Source organism: Bubalus kerabau, chromosome 10 (genome assembly GCF_029407905.1).
Source record: "Bubalus kerabau isolate K-KA32 ecotype Philippines breed swamp buffalo chromosome 10, PCC_UOA_SB_1v2, whole genome shotgun sequence".
NCBI classification, from domain to species: Eukaryota; Metazoa; Chordata; class Mammalia; order Artiodactyla; family Bovidae; genus Bubalus; species Bubalus kerabau.
In genome coordinates, this window is record NC_073633.1 from 92,179,269 (window position 1) to 92,199,787 (window position 20,519).

Consider the following 20,519-nt stretch of genomic DNA (forward strand, 5'->3'; position numbering starts at 1 on the left):
CCTCTCCAGTACTCTTGTCTGGAGAACACCATGGACAGAAGAGCCTAGCGGGCTACAGTCCATGGGGTCTTAAAGATTCAGACATGACTGAGTGACTAACACTCACTCACATATACACATCATTGTTATTCCCATTTTAATGATAAGGAAAATAAGGCTCAGGAAAGTAATGTGACTTGTCCACGATCACACAGTGGGACTTGATTCAGGTGTTTTGACTCCAGATCCTACTTTTCCCTGCTGCATCATGCTGCTTTCCAAGAAGAGAAAGTTATTCTACAAGACAGCGTATGACAGGTCCCTCTGGCGTGCAGTGAAGGCGAAGGAGGAAGGCCAGAACAAGGGAACCTTTGTAGACTTGCAGCAGTCTCAGGGAAGGCTTCATGCAGCACAGTGGACTTGAGCTGCTTCTTGAAGGGTGGATTATGGATAAGTAAAGAGGGTGTGAGGAGAAGGTGTCCAGACAGAGGCAAAAATGTCAGTGGGAGGTGTGGTATGAGAGCGTCATAGGAGACTTGTCTGGACTTTAGGACCCCTGTTGGGGAACTGTGAGGACAAAGGGTGAATGAACGGATGGTACAGATGACCCAGGTTTTGAAATCTTGAAAGAGAAAGTGTATGCCTCTTGCAGTTGGCATCACGGAGCCACTGAAGCCTCTGGAGAAATAAGATGATTGAAACAATCTGTCAGTGTTTTCATGCCCTTTATGCATCTTCCATTCCCAGCTTCATTTGACCTCTTTTCTAGCTATCTGTGATTTGTGGTGGTGGTTTCATTTTTGTTTTCCAGTTTTATTTTCTGAATTTAGTATACAAGCTTTTATTAATCCAAGAAATCCTGCCTTCCTTTTTATTTTCTTATTATTGTCATCTATTTTCTTTTATTGTATTTTCTGCTATTCTAGTTTTTTTATCATTTTAATTTGAGCAAATATCTCCTCCTTTGTCACGTTAGAGACTATATATATATTTTTAGAAAACCTGTCACTTTTGTGCTTGATTTGTGTTTTGTTTCTATATTTTTCCTCTTCAGCTAAGCTTTCAGAAATAACCAGTTCCTCTCTTTGTCTTTTAGGTCCTACCTTGAACACAAGACCTCCATGAACTATATGCTGGCGACACGTCTCTTTCAAGACAGGTGGAGATTTGCTAATCTTATAAATTCAGTAGGACTAGATCATAAAATTAACAGAAAGTAAATGCAAATGAAGAAAAGAGGTTTTATGAAACTCTTCAGGAATATTTGATAGAAAGAGCTTTATGGAAAACACAACATAAAACCTCATTTTTTTTAGAACTCATTAACTCTCAGCACTTTGTAATATTTGTAGACGCTACAGATTAAACCGTAAAGACCTTAACACATATCCTAAAATTTTTCCTCCTTAAAGGAAGGCCCTTTCTCAGTGCCTTTTTGCTTTAGACACGCTTATCACAGACATGATTATCTGTCTTTCTAGACTAGACGAGACTAAAAGGATCAGATTAGAAAAGCTACAGGAGAGGTAATTCACAAAATAAATACTGTGAGAGTTGTAAGAAATGACAACTGATAACCTCAATACAAGGGGAAATAGGGCAGAAATGATGGGAAACAGACGCCGGAATTCAAATAGCACAGCAGTCAGGGACTCCTTAGTCCCACATACTTCTGTTGCCCCCGAGACATAACTGCATTGCAGTACAGTTCAGTAATTGACCAACAAGGAACCTTAGGTATTTAAAGAAGTCTGTATTATTTTCAAGGTATGTGTGCTTTTTACGTGGGATTCTTAAAAAGAGATATCCTGATTTCAGCCACTTCTTGTGATTTCATTATCCATCATCAGAAACTGCATAGGATTTCCAGTTTCTCTCTGTAAATTTGTGGTTATTACCATTGATTAAGTAATTACACTATGTAGCTTCCAGTGAAAGAGATCTTGAGATGTACTTGGACTATGTAGAAACTCAGTTCTTTATATATAACCTGGTCCCAGTTCCCTACCTGCTACCTCCTCCCTGGAAATTTTTACAAGCCTTCTTTATTGTTCCAGTTCAGACACTATACTAAGATTTGTTCTGATGTGTTACTTTTCAGTATTTTGCTTTTGCAGTGGATGAATCCTTTCAGTCTGAAGGTTTCAGTCTCTTAAACTGTGGGAAATATTCCCCGTATCCTGTCTTTCCTGGGGACCTTCTGTTAGATGAAATTTGGATCTTGTGCTATATCCTCCATATTTCTTTACTTTTTTCTCATACTTTTGGTCTCATGGTCTCTTAGCTTTAAATTCTTGGAACTTTTTTGAACTTTGTCTTCTAAAAAATCTAAATTGATCTTTAGCCTTACCTATCTTGTTACTCAGCACCAGCACTGAAGAGGATTGTTTGATCGACTTCTTTTTATTTTGGCAGGTACGATTTTAACATCCAACAACTGCTTTTGCTTTCTGACTAGTTTTCATAGTTTATGGATGTAATATTAAATTGGTTGTGGTACCAGTTCCAATGTGGAGGAGGTAGGAGTTTCCCCTACAGCACCAAGCAATTGCAACATGTTCAGTTCTGACACTATCTACCTGGAGATCAGCATCAGATTCCAGGTTAATGGTCCAGTCCTACAAGATTCTACCTCCCCCACCACAATCCCCCCACCTTACTTTAGATGCTAATCACAGCCCAGGTTGTTACCTTTATTTCTGACCTACTGGCTGCATATAAGAGATTTCCATGACCCCTTCTGTGGGGGGGATATTCAGAAGAATATTCAACTCATTGGATCACCAGTTTATTATAAAGGGGTATATATAACTCATGAACAGCCAGATGGGAAAGACACTTAGGGCCCTCTCCAAGTGCACCATTCTCCCCACTTCTCCACAAGTTCAGCAACTTGGAAGCTCTCTGAACCCCATACTTCTAGGTTTTTATGGGGGCCACATGGCATAAGTATGATTGGTTAAATCATCGACTGTGGGTAATTGAACTCTATCTCTAGCCCCTCTCCCCTCCCAGAAAGTCGGGGGATGAGACTGAAAGCTTCAACCCTCTCATCACAGGGTTGATTCCTCTGGTGACCAGCCCCCATCCTGAAGTGATCCAAGGACTTTCTAAAAGTCACCTCATTAGCATGACAAACGATGCCTTTACCACTCATCACTTAGACATTTTAAGGGTTTTAGGAGCTCTGTGCCAGAAACAGGGATGAAAACCAAGTAAGTATATATATTTCTCACTATAAATCACAGTATTACAAATATGTTTTTTAATCTCTCTAGCATGATTATTGAAAGTTCTTTTCTGTTTTTTGCACTATTTTGAATTCTTCTGGATTATTTCTCCTTGTTTATCTCATTCTTTCTAGTTTATGCTCTTATATTTCCTGCAACATCTGGTGATTTCTAATTGTCTAGTCATATTTATAAGTAATGGACTATTTGTTTAGGATTGGTAATTTGCCTGAGTTTCCTTAAAGGTTGTGTCAGTCTGTTTGTGAACTGACATGGGGTCTATGCTTGAGGCTTGATTACTCTGTAATTGAGCTTCTTGTGAGGGAGAAGAAAGGTAGAACAGGCAATCTGGAAGCCACTACCAAAATTAGGAAGCATTCTTTCCGGGGTGAGCAAAACAATGAAAACATTTGAGATATAATAACATATGTGCTTTTTTCATCAACACATTCAATAATGTGTTAATAGTAGTAGGCCTAGCAGTGGGACTAATAACCACCATAGTTTAAAAAGCGTGGGAAGTGTTGGCAATATTTTGAGACCCCTGGAACAACTCTAAAGTAACATGAAAAAATTCTGTTATTTCTTTTGGTAACAAAATTGCACTTACACAACTGCGGATGATCCCCTACATGTATATGATGCTGAATTTCTTTTAGAGGATTAATTTTGTTTTTTTTCCCATCCAAATTGATATTTTCCTTGACTTCTTTCTTTAGGCTCTAGCAGCAACTCCTGCTTATAAAGCATTCTAAAAACTGTGATTCAAAAAACATGAATTTCTGTTTAGCAAAGAAAGGCCCTTATGATTTACTCTTCCTACCTTTTTAGCCTAATCTCTGCTTTTCAGTACCAACCCATGGCCAATTAGACCATATCTACTGCTCTTTCATGCCTCCTTATCCTTACATTCCATTGGAATTCCCATACATTCCCTTGGAGTGGCCTTCAGTTTACCCTGAATTCTTTTTCTAGCTATGTCATTCATCCTCTTACCCAGACTAGAAGGAAGTTCTCCCAGCCTTTCTTATCCCTCCATCAGATTTAGATCGCCATATTGTACATATTGTATTATAATTGCCAGTTAGTACTAACTACTCTTGTCTACTTTCAAGTTGGCTTTTAAGAGTAGATACTTGGTTATATTCCTCTTTAACAGTATCAGAACCTATCATGAAGCAGGCACACACACAAACATGCATTAAAAAAATTAAATTATGTTTGTTGCAAGCCTTACATCTTCCATTAAATCTGTTCTCTTCAATCTGAATTCATGTTTTCTCTTTTGCAAATTCTATTGTATTATTGTCAGAACTACTTTCAAACTAATTCTCTAATCATTTCATTTCATAATTGGTTCATTTTGTCTGCCTTCCCTGCCCTCCCACTTCATACTCACTCCCCCATCCTGCCCTGGCGAACAGTGTCTTACCTGCTGTCTCATGGCACGGCAGTAGTTTTAACTCTGGCTGTATTTTAGCAACATCATATTTGTGCCACATGTGCGTGCTAGGCCGTTTCAGTCATGTCCGACTCTTTGCAACCCCGTGGACTGTAGCCCACCAGGCTCCTCTGTCCCTGGGATTCTCCAGGCAAGAATACTGGAATGGGTTGCCATGCCCTTTTCCAGGGGATCTTCCTGACTCAGGGATTGAACCTGTTTCTCCTACAGCTCCTGTATTGCAGGTGGACTGTTGAGCCACAGAGGGAAGCCCATTTGTGCCCTAGCCAATCCCAAACTGAAGTCTTGTACTTATTAAAAAGCCACCCCGGTGACTGTCATGTGAATTCATGATTGCAAATTACAGAGAAAAACCATTATCTGATTTAAAAAAGTTAAAATAATTTTGAGACTTTCTGCTAATAGGTTGGCAGTATTAGGACACTGGCACAGACGGAAGACATGGGGAGGAAAAGGTAAAGTGTTTTGGTGGAGACAGATTTTTCAGTTGATTTTTTTCTATAGATAGAATATCTTGATATTGATTGCATCTGTCTCTTTTTTAAAAGATCAATACCATAGGTTACATGTTGTATGATTGCATTTATATAACCATTTTGAAATGATAAAATTTTAGCATGGAGAACAGATGAAGCCAGAAGTTAGGTAAAAAGTGTGTGCTTATAAAACGGCAACATACGGGATCCAATAGTGATGGGGTTGTTCAGTATCTTGTCTGTGGATACATGAACCTACGCAGTGATAAAATTGTACCAAACTAAATATACACATTCATAAATGAGTACAAGTAAAGCTGGGGAAATTTTTTTAAAAGTGTGTCAAGTGAAAGGAAATTGAATGACAAACAGAAGCCACTTTAAATGTGAATGGTACTTACTTCCTGTGGTTAGAGCCCAACTCTAGAAACAATGAGGAACATCTCTTTTTTAAAGAGATTTTTTTTTTAATTGTGGAAAATCTATTTATCATGAGCATCTTTTTTGAACCCCCATGAGAACTGAGATGAACTTCTTTCCCTAATATAGTTCAGTGCAAGTAGAAAGAGTCCTGAAGTCTGAGACCAAAGTTGTGGGTTCAGATTTAAACTGTTTAAAGCTCTGACATTGAGCTTGTCACCAAATGGTCTTATCCTGCTCATTTTTATAAACAGGGCTCATATTATTATTGTGAACAGTAAGTGTGATTAGATTTGTGGCTATATGTACAAATGCAAGTAATTGTTAGAATTTTTCTCTAGAATTCATTTGTCCTCTATCTTTTGTTTTTTTATTGATCTTCCCTAAAGGTTATGGTACTCTGTTCTTTTCTGAGCATGTTCTCGATTCATCTCTCTGCTTCTACCCCAAGATGCCTTCCCTGGCATAATTCCATGTTGAAGCTCTGTAGTATAAATCTCAGGAGTGTGTGTGTGTGTGTGTGTGTGAGTGTGAATTCAGGAGAGAGTATCTGTGTAGTGCTCTAACCCACTTGTCCTTTCTACTCCTGTAGGGGAAACCCAAGAAGAAGCTTATTGACAGGAAGAACACGGTAACTGATTTTTAAAAGTTGAGAAATTCTTTCCCTGTGCATAATATGTGGCCATGCACAGACTAAGCATGATACTTTACATAACCATTTTCAGTATTGAAGCACTACTGTGTGGCAAACTTTTTACAAACTAAGTTTGGGATTTATATTTTTTAACTACAAATATATCATTTCAATGATAGTAGTTGTGTTTGGCTATGTGAGAGAGCCCAAAGTCTTAGTGAGATTTCAAGATCAATCTCAGGCTAAATTCAAAGAAAAGGTTATGTTTTGGCCTTGACATACCTGGGGCATACAGGTATGGGACTTTGTACCATATAGGACTGAGCAGAACTACTTGCAGTTTGCCTTGGAACTAGAAGTGTGCAAAATATCTGTGGCTCTTAATTTTGGCAGAAGAGAGATAGGTCTTAGAAGAATGACTGGGATGGCCTTGCCCAACTGAAAACTGCAGCCAGAATAAGAACTCTTAACCCTACATACATACCTTCCAGTTTGAGAGATTGCATACATCCCCTTTGTGCTGTTTCTCTTCAAAAAACACAGTGATAATAAGAAAGAAACTCCTATATTTAGCTTTTTCTTTTGCATTTAAGAATTTAAGATAAATTTGGTTTTCTCATCCAAATCTTTTGAAGCATAAACCTGATTTTTCTTTAAAGGAGGAAAATATGATAGCCATTTAATTTAGGGAAAACTGAGAAAAATAAACTTTTATAGTTTGTTTCTAAATGAAAGTCATGCTTAGCTTATAAATTTTCTCCAGTTATTAGTCAAGGAATACATTTCATAGATATACTACTGTCAGTTTAGAAATTAGGGGGAAAAACTTCAACAACAAGAATGTTTATTTAAACGTTGGTGGGTTTTGTTCTTCCTTTAGGACATTTTATGTGTCACCAGAACTGGTTTTCTGGTGGTATATAAGCAAATAAAAGGTAGCCTATGAAAACCTTATGCTGAAGCATGAAACAAATCTTAATTCATTTAAAAAAATTAAAATTATTAAGAGTATGTTCTTTGACTGCAATGAAATTAGAAATCAATAACAATAGAAAATATCCAAATATTTTGGAATTAATATTTTTATTTCTAACTAATCAATGGCTCAAGGAAGAACTCATGAGGAAAATTCAAAATGATCATGAAAATAGAACATTAAAATGTGTGAGGTACAGCCAAAGTACTGTTTGCTTGTGTGTGTGTGTGTGTGTGTGTGTGAGGGGGCGGCATGTGATTTATAACTTTAATACTTGTACTAGGAAACAGGACTAGATCACTGATCTAATGTTCAATTTTATGGAACTAGGAAATGAAGAGTGACCAAAAGTAAGTTGAAGAAAGGAAATGATAAAGGGCAGACCAATTAAATACAAGACAAACAATAAAGAAAGTTAATAAAAATCCAATAGCAGAATTGATAAACTCTTAAGTAGATTTATCTAAAAAAAAGAGAAAACACTGATTACCAATGTCAGATAGTAAAGTAGGATTATCACTATGGATCCTACAGACATAAAAAGGATATTATGGGAATATTATTATTATTAGCAACCTTATTTCACTACTTTGACAACCTGAATGAAATGTCTGAATTCCCTGTGGGGAGAGAACTCTCAGTAAAACTGGTACAAGCTGAAATAGAAATTTTGAATAGCCCTATGCTTAATCAGAATATTGAATTTATATAAAAAAAAACTTAGCTACAAAGCACACTGCAAGTCATTTCACTGGTGAATTGTATCAATATTTGAGGAAGAACATATACCAGTCTTAAAGAAATTCTTTCCAAAAAAATAGGCAAGGGTACTTCCCAATTCATTTTATGATACCAGAAGAGTATGGCATGAAAACTTGACAAAAACATTTTAAAAAATTATAGGCTTATATCTACGTGAACATAGACACAAAATTCCTTAAAAGAATAATAGCAAATAGAGTTGATTAGTATATTAAAAGGATAATACAGATGGCTAAAGTGAGATTTTCCCCAGTAAGGCACAGTTGGTTTAAGGTTTGAGAATTAGTCAATTTAATTTCCTATATATTAAATAAAGGGGAAAAAAACCCAATGATCATTTTATTAGCTGCAAAAAGACCCCAAACAACCCACATATATTGAATTGATAAAATTAAATACATGTTATGAGAAAAATTCTTAGTAAATCAGGCATAGAAGAGAACTTCAATCTGATAAAGGCCTTCTATGAAAAACCTATTTCTAATGTCAAACTGAAATATTGAAGGCTTTACCCCTATGATTAGTAATTAGGCAAGATGTCTGCTCTTACCACTTGTATTTACTTTTATGGTGAGTTCCTAAACAGTACAGTAAAACAAGGGATAGAAAAAGAAATAAGAGGTATACAGATTAGAAATGAAGAGGTTAAAATCTTTCCTCTTAGATGACATGATCAGGTTAGTAGAAAATTCTAAGGCATATACAGAATGACTATAAGAACTTACAAGTGTGCTTAGCAAGGTCTTGGGATATAAGGTCAAAATTCTTAGGGATAAATTTTACAACTATGCTTACTATATATATTAAAAGCTCCTGAATGTTACTTAAAGAGACTAAAGAAGATCTAAATAAGTACAGTGATATGTCATGTTCATGGTTTAGAAAACTTAATATTGTAAGTATTCATTCTCCACAAAATGATCTAAAGAATATTGTAGTAATTTTTTTGGTAGAAATTGACCAACTGTTTTTTTTTTTTCAGTGTATATAAAAATGCAGAGGAGTTAGAATATCCAAAGTAATCTTGAAAAAGACCTAAAGTACCTGACTTAAAGGAATATCATGCTGTAGTAATGAAAACTTACAGATTTAATCAGTGAAAGAGAATAAAAAGCCCAGAAATGGGCCCTTATGACTTTAAACAAGAGGCCTAACGTAATCCAATGGGGAAAGGAAACTTGGAAACTTTTTAACAGATGGGGGTGAAACTGGATATTGTATTTTAAAAAATGAACCTCAACCTCTATTGCCCAGAAAAATTATAGGTGATTCATAGACATATACATAAAAAATATTGCTATAAAACTTTGTGAGTGAAAATATCTTTGTAACTTTGGGCTTGGCAGAAGTTTTTAGATATGACACAGAAAGCAGTAAGCAAAAAGGAAAAAAATGGTAAGTTAAATGTCCTCAATATTAAAAATTTTGTTTATTAAAAACACTTTTAAGAAAATTATTACGCAAGCCATAGTTTTGATCCATCTCAAAAATATGCTAATAAATGAGTTCATACTGTATGATTCTGTTTTTATGAAGTTCTAGGACAGGTAAATCCAAAATGTGATGAAAAAATTCAGAACAGTTTCCTTGAGGAGTATGAGGGAGGGGTTTACTAGGAAGGGATGTGAGGACTTTCTGAGGGTTAGAATGTTAGAATTTGGGTTGCATAGCTCTAGGTCTCATCAAATGGACATATGGACATTTAATATTTGGGTATTTCACTGTATATTATTTTTAGGTTACAGAAAAGAGAAGGGAAAAAAGTTCAAAGCCCTATAAAGCAAATATTGACCTCTAGATCCCAATAATTTCATCAGTTAAGTGTTTAGGAGTGAAGTGCACTGATGTCTTTGTGCAACTTTGAAATGCTTAAAAAATTAAGTGGATTGGTATTTGGATATAAAAAGAGAAGATTAAATATATATGTGATGAAATAAATATAGTAAAATATTCATTGTAGAAACTGGCCAGTGGGTATATGGATGTTCATTGTATAATTGTATTTAAATATTTCATAAAATGTTAGAAAGATAAAAGGAAATAGATGTAGATAAAAGCTATTACAATTTATTTATAAGGAGTTCAATTGTTTATTAAATAAGAAGTATTTATAGTATGTTGGGTGTATGCTGAGCAGTCTCAGAAGTGTCACTGACCAGTGAGAAAAGACAAGCGCGGGCCTTGCCCTCAGAGAACTATACACACAGTTCTGTTTCCTCCCCCAGCGCTCCCTACTGCCATGCCTTGTAATAGTGGTGAGTTGTATGTCTGTTCAGGGTTCCTTAGAAGCTTATAGTTGTTATTTTAAACATCAGATTTGTTTTATTTTCTTTATTATTTAATTATCTAAAACCATTTTCACAACTGTGTGTGGGGGGCTAACATTCAGTTGTTGAGATTATGATAAACTTGGGTTGAACAATTTTTAAAAGTTTATTAATTTGCTTCCCTTTTCTGCCCCCGGTGTCAGGACATTTCCAGTTCTTAGCTCAATTTCCTGCTCTAGAGAGGAGGCCTTCAAAATGTTTATGTCCAGACTATCCAACCAGAAATCCCTAGAAGCCTTAAATAGACCAGAAGACACAGCCTTTCCATCATACTCAGGGACTGAAAACTCCTAGGGGAGCGATGATGAATTATGACCTCAAAGTGGTCCTCAACCTTTTGGAACCGGGGCGGGTTTTGGGGAAGATGATTTTTCCGTAGGTGGGGTAGAGGGGATTGTTTGGGGATGATTCTGGTGCGTTGCATTGATTGTGCACTTCGTTTCTATTGTTATTATGTGGGCCCCACCCCAGATCATCAGGCATTAGATCCCCGAGATTGGGGAGCCCTGTTCTAAAGAGTTCACGAGAGAGAGAGTTCAGAGCCAACCAGTAAGACCTTGAGTTCTGGGTGCACAGCATTGGCTGCCTGCTTTCCAACACTAATGTGGATATGTCTTTTCTGACTTGGTGACCCAAGAACCCTGTCTCTCTTTGGTGACCTGGATTTCTCTACCTGTCCTATACTCTGCCCGGTCCTTGTGTGGAGGGTTGATGATGCCTGTCACTTCCCTAATTTTATGATTTTTCTGATGCCTAGTGTAGCTGTGGCCGTCCCTCTCCCCATCCATGACCTGATTGAATTTGGCATTGTCCCCCATCTGCTGCCTTCCCTTGTCCGTGCCTCTCACCCTAACTCCTGACCTGTGCTCAACACCGGGGGAGTCCCTGCCACCTCTCCCCAGCTCCTCTTCTAACTCACTGTGCTCCAAGGGAGATGTCCCTCCTGTTGGAGTGCTTGAGACTTAATGTGTCCCAAGATCATAGTGACTTTTCACAAGGACGCTCTCTGCCCGTTAGTCTCATTCAGGTCTGTGCTGCTCTCATCACCGATTATCAGCTCTTTCCTCAACAGCTGCTAAATCTGTATTCATTAAATACTGCCTACTTCAAAAGAATGTTTGTGTCATTCTAAGTTATAATGAATAAATAATAAGTACACCTCTGGCCGTCCCTCAGCTTAAGAACTGAAGTGTTGCCAGTATCTCAAGTCATTCTAGGCTTGGGTGTTGGTAGCACTTTATGGTCTCTGCACTGAATAGTCAGCCCGTATTGTTGGATAGATAAAAATGCTTAACCATTGTCTTCAGACATATTTTTGTTCACAACATTTAACAAATTCAGATAGGCCATTAGTGAAATTTTAACATAGATTCCAATATTCCCATTTATTGGCCAGACATTTCAGAACTCATGAGAGTAACCATGCCTGGTCTGACATCATGACAGAGTTCTATCAAGCTTAGTCTTGGAATAAAAGAACTTCTGAAAGTTCTAGCTGCCATGTTTTTTCCTCACAGAATGGCGATTGATGGAGCACCAGAACTGAAGGTAGAGAGTATGAATTCAAGGGCCAAGCTGCACGCTGCTCTCTATGAGAGGAAGCTCCTGTCTCTGGAGGTGCGAAAACGTAGACGACGGAGTGGCAGATTAAGGGCAATGAGGCCAAAATACCCAGGTACCTGCCGGGGAGCCTTCACCAAGCTCCAATATGTGTGTCCTGTCAGACTGATGTAATCAGCTTCTTAACTAGTACTTAATGAATCAGGACTTTCCTGATCACATACGCTTACTTTTTTTTGTTTGTTTGTTTGTTGATATATATACTCGTTTCCTCTGAAACTCATTTCAAAAAAAATCAGTTTTTTAAACCTTCCATTCTGTAATATTTGTGTTGAAGACTATCTGAAGCATACACATGTGGGCTTTTGCTCTTATTCCAGCATCATTTTGCTACCTGATACTTAGCTTAAGTTCAGTGGAACCCCCGAGCATTCTTATTTGGAGTTTTCATGATTAGGTATGAAGTCCAATTTATCCTTTGGCATTTGCTGAATGGTGTAAGTATTTTAAACACAAACAGAAAAGGGGGAATTTCTTTCTCTCCCAGAATCTCCCATGTTATAGATCTATTTGTCACTGACAAATTGACTTCTCTTTCTCCCTCCTCCTTTTGTTTGTTGAGTGCCTGTGTCAGCCACATTAGTCACTGCAGTTTCACTGACAAATAAAAAAAGCTGTGGCCCTTGTCCTCAAAGACCTGCCAAAGGCATGAAGGAGAAGGAGAATGGATAAACAAAGGGTGGAAAGATATCCCCCTGCTCTGTGTACCTCCATGAAAAGCATCCCTCTAGAAACTTTTAACACACTGTAGGGATCACTAAAAAGTTTTCTGCCTAGAGATGTGAGTCAGCCATTGGTATTGTGATGAGAAGCATCATCTCTAATGAAGATCATTAGTAGGTTTTTAGAAGGTATAAGATTGGAGAGGGGCGTGTGTATGCTGTGAATGTTGTGCATTATTTGGCATCCAATTTAGAAATGGGTTTTTACTAAAAGGATAAAAGGAAGGTATTGGGAGAGAGGAAAATTTAATCCTTTTTTCAGCAACATTAGTGATTCTTCGCATTTAGTGATTACCCAACCAGCTGAAATGAATGTTAAAACTGAGACAGAGAGTGAAGAAGAGGAAGAAGTTGCATTAGACAATGAAGATGAAGAACAGGAAGCTTACCAGGAGGAGTCTGCAGGGTCCCTTGGAGAAAATCAAGCCAAATACACACCCTCACTGACTGTTATGATAGAAAATTCACCCAAAGAAAATGCCATGAAGGTTCCTGAGTGGAATAACAAAGGTGAACAATGCTGCAGAATTGAAACTCAGGAGCCAGAGCCTAAATTTAACCTGATGCAGATCCTGCAAGATAATGGCAATCTTAGGTATGTATCTTTCCTAATTATTCTGGTAAAACCGAAAGCAGGTCGTTTGTACTGTGCACCAGGGCATTGTGCTAGTGGCTTTATAGCCATTTTTCATTTTTTATGCACAGGATTCCTGTGAATTAATGAATGTGATTTGATATTATTGTTATCAAGGAAACTGGGCCTTAGAGAAGTTGCTTGTCCAAGGTCTGGAGCTATGAATCAAACCCAGGTCTTACTAGCTTAACAAATATTTTGGGGGTTTTAGTATCAATGACTTTGAAGTACAAGGTGACCCAAGACAAGGAGCTCAAATCAGCTCATGGCTTAGTGTGGGGACACTTAAAGAGGGGGGGCTATGACCCCAGTATGGACAAAGGGCTCTTAGGACCCAGGATAAGGAGTGACTGGTCTTGCCTGGGAGGGGTAGGGAGAGGTTAGGGAGGAGACAAGATCTGAACCAGGACTTGACGGATGAGTAGGCTTTCAGGATTTGGAAGATGACAGCTAAGTGTGGGAGTGCTAGTAGAGGGAATAAAGGCGCAGAGGGTGATGGTACAGTCATTCATTCAGTCCCTTGACAAATATTTACTGAGTACCTGCTCTATATCAGGAATTGTGCCAGACTGTGTAATGTTGCAGTAGAGACCAAGACAGGCTCGTGAAAGTCGCAGGCTAGCGGGGAAGGCTGACAGTAAACAAAGAAACAAGGTAACTTCAGGCAATAAGAAGTGCTGTGTAGACAATAAAATAGGGTGTGGTATTAGACTGCAATAGGGCAGAAGTTTCTTTAGATTATGGTGCTTCAGACATGGAGAGGTAACCTTTAGGGTGAGTCCTGAATGATGAGGTGGAGTAAATCATGTGAATATCAGGTGGCAGAATATTCCAGGCAGAGCAGCAAGTATAAAAACCCTGCAATTGAAATGAGCTTGGCAAGTCTGAGGAATATAGATTAGTGGTGTGGAGTTATGTGGAGAAAAGGGTGTGGTAAGAAGTGAGACTAAAAAATTGGATGTCATTTGATCATAAAGGGCCATAGAGGAGCCTGGACTTTTTTCTAAATGGATAATTTTTAAGCGGATGAGTGATATGGTCAGATCTTGATTTAGGAAGTAAATTCTGGTCGTGTTGTGGGATAGTGATTGATAAGAGGAGAAGTAAGGGTAAAGATCAAAGGCAGGAGGAGAAGGGGATGACAGAGGATGAGATGGTTGGATGGCATCACCAGCTCAATGGACATGAGTTTCAGCAAGCTCCGGGAGATGATGAAGGACAGGGAAGCCTGGTGTGCTGCAGTCCATGGGGTCGGAAAGAGTCAGACACGACTGAACAGTGACAAAGGGTAGAGCACTGAGTTAGGGGCTGTTCAAGTAGCCCAGAGCCGGGAAGATGAAGGCCCTATCAGAGCAATGGCTATAGGAGTGAAGAGGATGGGATGGAGTTAATGAAATTTGCAAGTTAAAGTTGCTAGGGCTTGGTCTTTGTGGATGTAAGAACCCCACAGAGCCTATATTTTTGCAAATTTGGTCACGTGATATTGCAGCCAGTCAATATAAGGAGCACAGGCGTTGGTTTCATGATAAAAATAATGTGTTTTGTTTGGGACACAGTGAGGTGGAAGAGCTCTAGGGTGAAGATGTTCAGTAGATAGGTGAAAATACAGCTTTGTGAGTCAGAGTTGAATAGGACTGTACAGCTTCAGAGTGGATGAACTTGTTTATTTCAGTTTAGTTCAGTAAACATGGACAACAAGAAAAGGAAGAGAACTGAGGCCTGGAGAAAAGCAACATTCTATAGTAAGAGATCAAGAAATAGCAGTTAGAGAGACAGCTATAAAACTGGGAGGAGACAGGGTGGTAAGCTGCAAGAAGAGAGTTTCAAGCTAAAGAGTGAGTGCCTCAGGCAGCCCAGTTTAGAATGAGGCCTCTGAACAGTCTCTTGCATTTATGACGTGGGTGTGGACTTTGTGGATAGAAGAGAAACTGAGCAGAGTAAATAGAAAAGCAAGTGTGAAATGGCATTTTCAGAGGGTTTGACAATGAATGAAAGGAAGGTGAGAACTCTGATCAGAGAGCAGGCTAAGAGAAAAAAGATTTCTTAAGATAGGGATTCTGGAGCTGATTTATAGATTAGGGGGAGGATTTGATGGTAAAAGAATTAAAAATACATACAGGAATGGATATATTGTCTTATAGGAAGGTAGAAAGAGGCCAGTGGAGGGGTGCCTCACCGTCTTAAGTCAGAAAGAAAGTACTAGGCGTGCGACCATGCCCAGTCATGTCCAACTCTTTGTGACCCCATGGACTGCAGCCCACCAGGCTCCTTTGTCCATGGAATTGTACAGGCAAAAATACTGGAGTGGGTTGCCATTTCCTACCCCAGGGGATCTTCCTGATCCAGGGATTGAACCCCCGTCTCTAATGTCCTTTTTGCACTGGGAGGTGGATTCTTTACCGCTGAGCCGCCTGGGAAGCCCCTAAAGCACTGTGGGTTGAATGCAGTGATTAGAAGTTAAAGAGTCAGGAAGTGTAAGTGTTCACGCACGATGGCCTTTATTTTCTAAGCTAGAGGTCACTTCTTAAAGCGCAAGGCTGGAGTGTGCTGTTGGTGTTTAGGGGGGTGGAGGGTAGGTTGAGGTTTGGAGTGGTGCGTGGAGAATGAGCATGGCTCCATTAGTGGAGAGCACACTGAGCTCTGTCAGAAGACTTGGCTATGACTTTTCATTGCTTACCAGCTGACTGTGTGATCACGGGCAAGTCAGCGTGTCTCAGTTTTCTTTTCCGTTAGGCCAAGTGATCAGGTTAGACATGGACAGGTTTTTCAGACTGGGCTCTCTAGAGGGGAAAGAAGAATCCACTGAATGAAATGGAACATTTCAAAGCCACTGAATTATATTCTAAGGTCCTTTTCAGCAGTAACATTCTACTTAGATGTTGTAGAAATAAATTAGTTATTCCTAAATCTCACACATCTCACTTTCAATGAGTAAGCTGTTATAATTGCAGGGTGTGTTCGTATAAATCAGTGGTTTTAAAATTCTGTTCCCCTGAGCTGCCTCTCATTGTATGGGATATCTCAGCGGCTACTGAGGGATCTGGGGGGTGGTCCATGGCCAGGCTTCAAGACTCGAAGCCCCAGCCCACTAAGTTGTATATTTTGCATACTGAGGATTTACAAAGGCTTTTATGTTTTAAAAATAGATTTCTCCAGTGTAAATCATTCTAGCTTTTTGGCTTGTTTGTTGCAGATTTCTAGCTGACCAGTATCTCCAATACCTTAGGGCACCTCAGGATTAACATCTCACAGATCTCTGTAGTAAGGCTTGTTGTTGTTGTTTAGCTACGAAGTCATCACCAACTCTTTTGTGACCCCATGGAAGTTCTCTTAGTGAGATTTTTAGAAATGGAAAACTCAATACTTGTTCATTTGATTTACAACAATGATATGCCACAAAATAATGATTGAAATCTCAACTTCCAAGCGATATTTCCCTTATCCAAAGACTTCTGTATTTTAATATTAGAGGAATAATCAATAAAATTGGGTATGCTGCTACATTTGCAGGTATCTGAAACATGACACTTGTAGCTTATTATATTGCAAGTAAATTTGTTGGCCAAAGTGGAGAGGTTTTTTGTTTTTGTTTTTTTCCCCTTCACTTTGACTTGAAAATAATTTGTTGTGGAGGGAAAGCTTATGGGAATGGTTGAGAGGAAAGTGATATATGGTCTCCAGAACAAGGATTTTAAGTGTGGTCTTGATGAGAAACATTTGAAAATACACATTTCAAAATCATATTGTGCTCCCCTAAGCTGTTCTTACTAGTGACAAAGGTGCAGCTTTGTATTTCACGTTCTGAAGAGCTTGAAAGGCAAATCTACCTCTGTCCCTTCCGACACACACACAGAAGCTAGACATAGACCCTCCTAGGATTTCCAGTTTACTCTGGACCAGTCCTTCGTCCTAACCTTGGGGAACAGTGAGTAGAGAGCATTCAGTGATGGCATGTGTGAGGAGTGTAAACAGAACTTGTGTTGGGCCCTAATCCTCCCTGACATAATTTTGGCTAGTATGTCAGAAGGCTGAGCAGCTGAAGTAACCAAAAGCTCTCCTGAAGGAAAACAGATCTCCCGCAGCTCGCAGCTGAAGTGAAAGTCACCAGTGGTTTCTTGGTACTTCTGTCCGCTGAAGGCTAGCTTGGTCAGATTCCCTTGTTGCCTGCCTAGGGCCCCAGCGGAAGTCAGCGGGGTTCTTCAGTGTTGTCGCTGAGGTGCTCTGTACTGAATGCACATGTGTCTTTTTCCCACCAAACATCTGGGCTCGTCCTAGCCCGTCAGTGCCTCTGCGCCAGACTCTGTTGGATCTCGCTCATTTGTTCTGGGCTCCAGCCACTCCTGTCTTGCAGTTGAGAAAAAAGCCTGACCTTAAAATTTGGTCTCAAAAGTTCCTTCTTAAGATTTATCTCTTTGCTGCTTTGGAGGATTTCAGACACCCAGAATCAGTTGCCATAACAAAAGCCATCCTTTTGTAGTAACTGACCTGAACTGAACTGAAAGGGCCCATGGCACTAGTGATAAAGAACCCGCCTGCCAGTGCATGATACGTAAGACATGCAGGTTGGATCCCTGGGTCGGGAAGACCCCCTGGAGGAGGGCATGGCAACCCACTCCAGTGTTCTTGTCTTGAGAATCCCATGAACAGAGGAGCCTGGCGGGCTACAGCCCATGGGGTCACATAGAGTCGGACATGACAAAAGTGACGGAACACACATAAGCACAAAGGCAGAAAAGAAAAGCCTTTCTATATCAATACAAAGGTTCTTATGAAAATTCAGTATTTTCGTGTCCATTTCCTTAAGAAAGTTGTTTAAAAGTTCAAAGAGATAAGACTTAAGAGTAGAAAAGATGAATCTCTTTTCTTGTTTGATTTTTTTTACCCCCTGTGGTAATAATGAGAAAATAAGTATAATTCTTCATCTCTCATTCTTTAAATAGAAAAAGCAGAAATCTCATCTGCTGGGTAGAAGGAATCTTTATTCAGTGGCTGTATGATGGGCTTCATTTTTCGTAGCCATCCTAATAGAAGGATCCTCAAAGGCCGCATTGAGAAAGGCAAGCACGCATTTGGTTGGTGCACCATTCTGTCTCATAACGGTGTGTTGTTTTGGATTTCTGTAGCAAAGTGCAGGCCCGAATAGCATTCTCTGCCTATCTCCAGCATGTTCAAATCCGCCTGATGAAAGACAGTGGAGGTCAAACGTTCAGTGCCAGCTGGGCTGCCAAAGAGGATGAACAGATGGTGAGGTTCTTCTTGTTGGAACCTTTTTAGTTTCCCCTTTTTTCTTTCTCTCTATTCCTTCCCTCTCTTTCTCCCTTACCTCCCTCTTTCTTTCTTTATTCCTTTCTTTCTTTGTTCCCTATACTAAGGTACAGAACAGTGTACTTCTGGAGAAGGAATCTTTCCACAGTGTAGCTTATAGATTTCTCTTACTTTACTGTGAATTAAATCTTGAATCTGGAGCCACGCTTAAATCTGGAGCAATATGCGTTGAGGTGTCCATTTTCTTCATTCTGAAAATGGAATTGACTCCTCATTAGACGTCAGGCCCATGCAAAGCCCTAGAAGAGGATAACAATTTTCAGGGTCCTTTCCCAAGCAGCTTCACATTGTATTAACTCTTTAAGATAGACACTGTCATCCCCATTTTGCAGATGAGGAAACAAACACCTAGAGAATGGGGGCCTGCCTGTTGTCCTGTAGCTCATATGTGGTGAACCTGGAACTTACACTCAGGTGTTACAGTTGTGCATGATTTCCTTTGCACTGTTTCCGTGGATCGGAAGGCATTTCATTTCTACCCTAAGGGGTGGAGTTACCTCTTTCAAAGTCAACACTTTATCACAGGCCCTCTGAGAATGTACCATCCTCCAGTTGAACTTTTTTTTTCTTTACTAGTTGTTACTTTATAAAATTCTTAGATTACTGAAAACAAACTTGTGTAATGATTTTTACTATACATAAGTCATTCAAACCTGCCTAAAATTTAATATTCTAGCAAGGTTTTCCTTTTTGGGTCAGAATGACAGGAAGCCTCAAGCTCTTTGGAAAGGCCAGTGCTTATAGAAGAAGCCACAGCCATTCTTTACTTTTTTACCATAGAGATCTGTCACTGAAAGGAAAGGGACCTCTAAGTCTGAGAAAGCTGCCTCCTTTGGCCAGCTCACGGTGACCCTACTGTAATTTTCAGTTCTCCACATATGAGAGGCATACAGTATGCTGGGCTTATTATAAAAACATGATGGATATCCCAGAAAACAACTCGTGAATTTAAAGTAGCCATTGCAACCCAGAGATAAAACCTTGTGTGTTGTGAATAATTCTTCAACCATCAGTGGAAAATGTTAGCTCTACTCTTTCCAAGTGGAAAATTGAAACTGCCTTTTTGAGAGTCAGTTTGTCTGCTCCACTGTGAAAAAATAATGTTTTAGTATAGCAGTTTAAACCATGCTATAGGAAAGACAGCAGAGTGGAACAATGAAATCCAACCCTCTGGTAATGAGACTGTTTCTTTATGTTGGAGTAAACTGGCACCAAAGAACAATGAACCAAAATCAAATTCAAGAAGAAAAGAAAAATAGCTCAGAAGAGAATAACCATTGCAGCTGCTGGCTTAGAATTCACACAGGATTTCCATGGGGCTTTTAATAGGAATATTTAGGATTATCACTGCAGAACTTAGTATCAATTCTGTGCATTCCCAAATGAGAATCTATCTAGACAGCAAAGCCTCAGCCATGACCTGGCGATTGTGACAGTGGTCTTGTTTATGAGGACGCTGGGTGTGGAATTGCCTTCTCTGATCCAAGTTGAATGATCTGATTGATATTCAGATTTCAAAATCCTTTGCCCCATCTCAAATGAGATGTATCTCTTCTACCCCTTAATGACTTTTCACTGTGCTCCCCTTGCCAACACACAACTCTAAAAGCACCCTTATTCTTGGGGAAGAAAAAAATAAACAAATAAAAAGCTATCGCCTTTCAAGCTTAGTAACGATTCTTTCTGTTTGTCACTAAACGTTTTAAGTCAGGAGTTTCTCCTCTTCACGTTTATTCTTCATTGTCCATTCATTTCTTAACCTCTTTGTTCCATTCCCTTTACTGTGCTGAAAGTAGTTGTGGTCCTTTCTCAATTCAGCCTCTTGGAAGCTTGTGACGTGGGTACCTTCCTGCCTTGGCTTCCATGACTTTTCTCCTGGATTTCTTCGTGCATTTCTAATATTTCTGTCATGGTTTGTTGTTGATTGTTTGTTTTCTGATTCTTCCTCCTCT

At 39.1% G+C, this 20,519-nt stretch overlaps 1 protein-coding gene across 5 annotated transcripts in view; it reads left to right on the forward strand.

Moving 5' to 3' along the window:
• The window catches only part of TTLL5 (tubulin tyrosine ligase like 5), a 316,639-nt gene that overhangs the window by 93,373 nt on the left and 202,747 nt on the right, over window positions 1–20,519 (forward strand). For 3 of the 5 annotated variants that reach the window (XM_055538712.1, XM_055538711.1, XM_055538708.1), the window contains 5 exons: window positions 1,076–1,138; window positions 6,160–6,198; window positions 11,784–11,941; window positions 12,897–13,203; window positions 18,366–18,486. In XM_055538712.1, coding sequence (XP_055394687.1) covers window positions 1,076–1,138; window positions 6,160–6,198; window positions 11,784–11,941; window positions 12,897–13,203; window positions 18,366–18,486 — 688 coding nt within the window. The remainder of the gene's footprint in view (window positions 1–1,075; window positions 1,139–6,159; window positions 6,199–11,783; window positions 11,942–12,896; window positions 13,204–18,365; window positions 18,487–20,519) is intronic. The other 2 variants (XM_055538709.1, XM_055538713.1) reach the window with 1 other exon arrangement.